At 53.1% G+C, this 2,756-nt stretch overlaps 1 protein-coding gene across 1 annotated transcript; it reads right to left on the bottom strand.

Annotated features, from left to right (window-relative positions):
- Positions 1 to 147: 147 nt before the first annotated feature.
- On the bottom strand, positions 148 to 2,317 carry ZC2HC1C (zinc finger C2HC-type containing 1C). Its single transcript, XM_029084296.1, has 2 exons — positions 1,080 to 2,317; positions 148 to 412 (listed from the first exon to the last, which is right to left on the bottom strand). Exons 1-2 carry the CDS (start codon positions 2,315 to 2,317, stop codon positions 148 to 150), a joined length of 1,503 nt encoding a protein of 500 aa, XP_028940129.1.
- Positions 2,318 to 2,756: the final 439 nt, after the last annotated feature.

The following is a 2,756-nucleotide window of genomic DNA, read 5'->3' as shown; positions in this document are numbered from 1 at the left end:
GCCAAGGGCTAGCCCAGTGAAACTGTCACATGTACGTACAAGCTCAACACTCACAGCCAGTGCTGAGAGTAGGGACAGCGTGAGTGGCTGGAAACCTGGCAGAAAACAGGCAGGGAATGCGGGCAGCAGGAACCGTGTGACACCACCTCAGCAGCGCCTCCTCTGCAGTGGGGCTGGGGCCCTGTTCTCCGGGGGGTTGCATTTGGGAATGTGTCTTTGGGCTGCTTGGGGAGCAAATTGGCATCTGCAGTAGGGGCAGGTGATGTAGTCTGGGTTTTCGATGGGAGGCAGCGGGGATGGGTCAGACACCTTCCCTCCCTTGGAGAGGATCTGCTGCACCTGGCAGTCCTGGCGCAGGGTCTGGATGAAAACCTCGTGCTTCTGTCTCGAGTTGTTCCCTCTGGGTGGCTTACTCTGCAGAAGGGAAAGGCAGTCAGAGCAACTGGCACCACCGTCAGCCTCTGTTCTCAGAATGTCTCTGTTCTCAGAATGCCTGTCCCTGGGCATTCTCTGGTGATGCAAAACCCTCCCTGAGAAGCTGAGTCCCACAAAGGGCACCAAGAAGTCCAGCACCAAGGAGGATTTGAAGGAAATACTGATGGAGACATCAATACTTAGAAAAAGCTTGAGAATAAGCAGAAGAGTAAGCAGCAGGGCCAAGGAACTGGGGAAGGTTGCTATTGCTGCTTTGCAGGAACAAAGCTGTGTGTTTCCACTGCTTGCATTTTAGTGGCCCCTGTAATCACCTGTTTTCCAGTCAGTTCCCTGCAGCCCCTCATGTCACAGGGCTTTACTGCAGCAGACCCAGCCTGCATCCTGACTGCAGCAAGGACCGAGCTTTCTCCAGGAGTACACTCCTGACACATCACAAGAAGATAAGTCAGGGCCCCCGCCCCCCATCTATTAGATTTTAAATTGCTCTATCCATCCCTTTGGCAAGCACCCTCCAGAGGCAATAGCTGGACTGCATCCCTGAGCCCTGTACGCGTGAAGGCGCTCGCCTCTCAGGCACAATTAGATGTCAAGACAGAAAGAATGTGAGCAGCAGACACGCATTGAGGGAGGTAAAGGGACTGAACGTTACCTGAGGCCTCTCTGAGCTCTTCCACTGCTGATACTTTTCCAGGTCTGTGCCCCTAGCTCTGGCCCTGCTGGAGTCAAACACTTTTCTCTTGGAGCCTTGGCTCTTGCTGCAGATACTTGTGTGCTTCTCAAGCCTGGTGTGGAGGAACTTACGTCTGCAGAAGCTGCACTGTCCGAGCCCCTGCTGCTCCACAGCACTGGCAGCCTGCATGTACAGCACCTCTGTGGACAGGCAGGCACCAGGATCTTGGTCCAAGAGGGCAGAGGGAGAGGGGTTAGGTTTTAGGGCCAGCTCTGAACAAGAGGCTGAGCACTTTGTGGGTACGCGGTCTCGAATTTTGCTGTTGCTGGCCACCAGCAGCTCCTTCTTGAGTTTCCCCATAGCCAGCTCCTGAGGGTGGAGGGTAGTGCCAGGCTTGGGGAGAGTGGCCTCTGCAGACTGCACCCCACCAAAGTCCCCCCCACCATCACCTTGGCTGACTGCAACTCTGGCAGGTGTCTCTCCAGGGTTCCTTGCGGCCTTTTGCTCATGGGTCCTCTCTGCTTCTCTGTCTCTTCTCTCCTCTGCCTTGACAAGCTCTTTCTCTCTTTGAATCCTCCTCAGCTCCTCCTTTGTTCTCCTCAGCTTCTCCCTGAGGAGGGCCTCTTTCTTTCTAATTTCCTCCTCCAGGTTCTGTCCATCTGCCTCCAACTTGAGGATGTAGGCCAGCTCTCTCCTGTATAGATGAGAAGCTGACTGTTTAGGCTCTGCTGTCCAAGGAGAGAGCACTGCAGCTAGCTGAGACCTCCCTGCTGGAGGCTTCCCTTTGCTCATTGAGCTAGGCCTACTGTTTGGAGCTTCCTCCATGTATGGGGAACTTCCGAGCTGTGCTGTGTTGACCATTGGAACATTCACACCCTTGTGGTGAAAAACTGGTTTCAGGGGATATGCACGGTCCACTCCTTCTTTCTGCCTGGCCACTGATTTAGCTGGCAGAGTCTTGGTCTGACTGGTGAGATACTTGCTCTGCAGTCCACCTGAACAGAAGCCTCTGTGCTTGGAGCTGTGTTGACTGCTTTCTGTAGACAGAGAATATGAGTAGCTTTGGCTCTTTCGGGCATAGAGGTTCTTCAGACTTTCCTCTTTGTCAGGTACGAGTTCATGCTGAAAGCTGTTCTTCCGGTGCTTCAGCTGGGAACTGGGAACAAGCTTAGTAGCTGCCACCACAGAATCCAGCGGTGGAAAAAAAGCCATTCAGTGCCTGAGAAAGAGCCTGAGGTTAGAAGCAAAGTCATTACAGACTATCTCATCCAAACCTGGACAAATTTTCTCCTAAAAGTCTACACCTGGAGGCCACAATGAGAGGCTATAATAACTATTAGCAAAGGTTTCATAACTTCTCTGGGTTCTGTAAATCTTTTCCCTTCCTTCTATCCAGGGAGCTCCCACGCTGCCTTTCCCAGCCCCAATCGTTTATGCAGACAGAAATAAGATATGTTTTTATTTCACTTTCTCTCTGAGCTCTGTCTTTTCTTGGTAGCAGCAGAAATTCGCTGTACTGCCGGATAAATTGTTATCCTCCCCCAGGGCGCTTCCCAGAACGTGTCCCTTCAGCTTTGGCATTGCAGACCCGCCAGTGTGGGACACGGGTCCGACGCGCAGCCGTCCGGTGAAGCCCAGTGCACTCTTCCCC

Source organism: Antrostomus carolinensis, unplaced genomic scaffold (genome assembly GCF_000700745.2).
Source record: "Antrostomus carolinensis isolate BGI_N321 unplaced genomic scaffold, ASM70074v2 scaffold29443, whole genome shotgun sequence".
Taxonomy (NCBI): domain Eukaryota; kingdom Metazoa; phylum Chordata; class Aves; order Caprimulgiformes; family Caprimulgidae; genus Antrostomus; species Antrostomus carolinensis.
The sequence above is the reverse complement of the archived record's forward strand: the minus strand, read 5'-3'. Positions and strand labels throughout refer to the sequence as shown.

Coding starts and splice junctions, on each gene's coding strand:
- ZC2HC1C (XM_029084296.1), bottom strand. CDS start 2,317: ATGGCTTTTTTTCCACCGCTGGATTCTGTGGTGGCAGCTACTAAGCTT. Junction 413..1,079: donor TCAGAGAGGCCTCAGGTAAC/GTTCAGTCCCTT, acceptor CCTTCTGCAGAG/TAAGCCACCCAGAGGGAACA.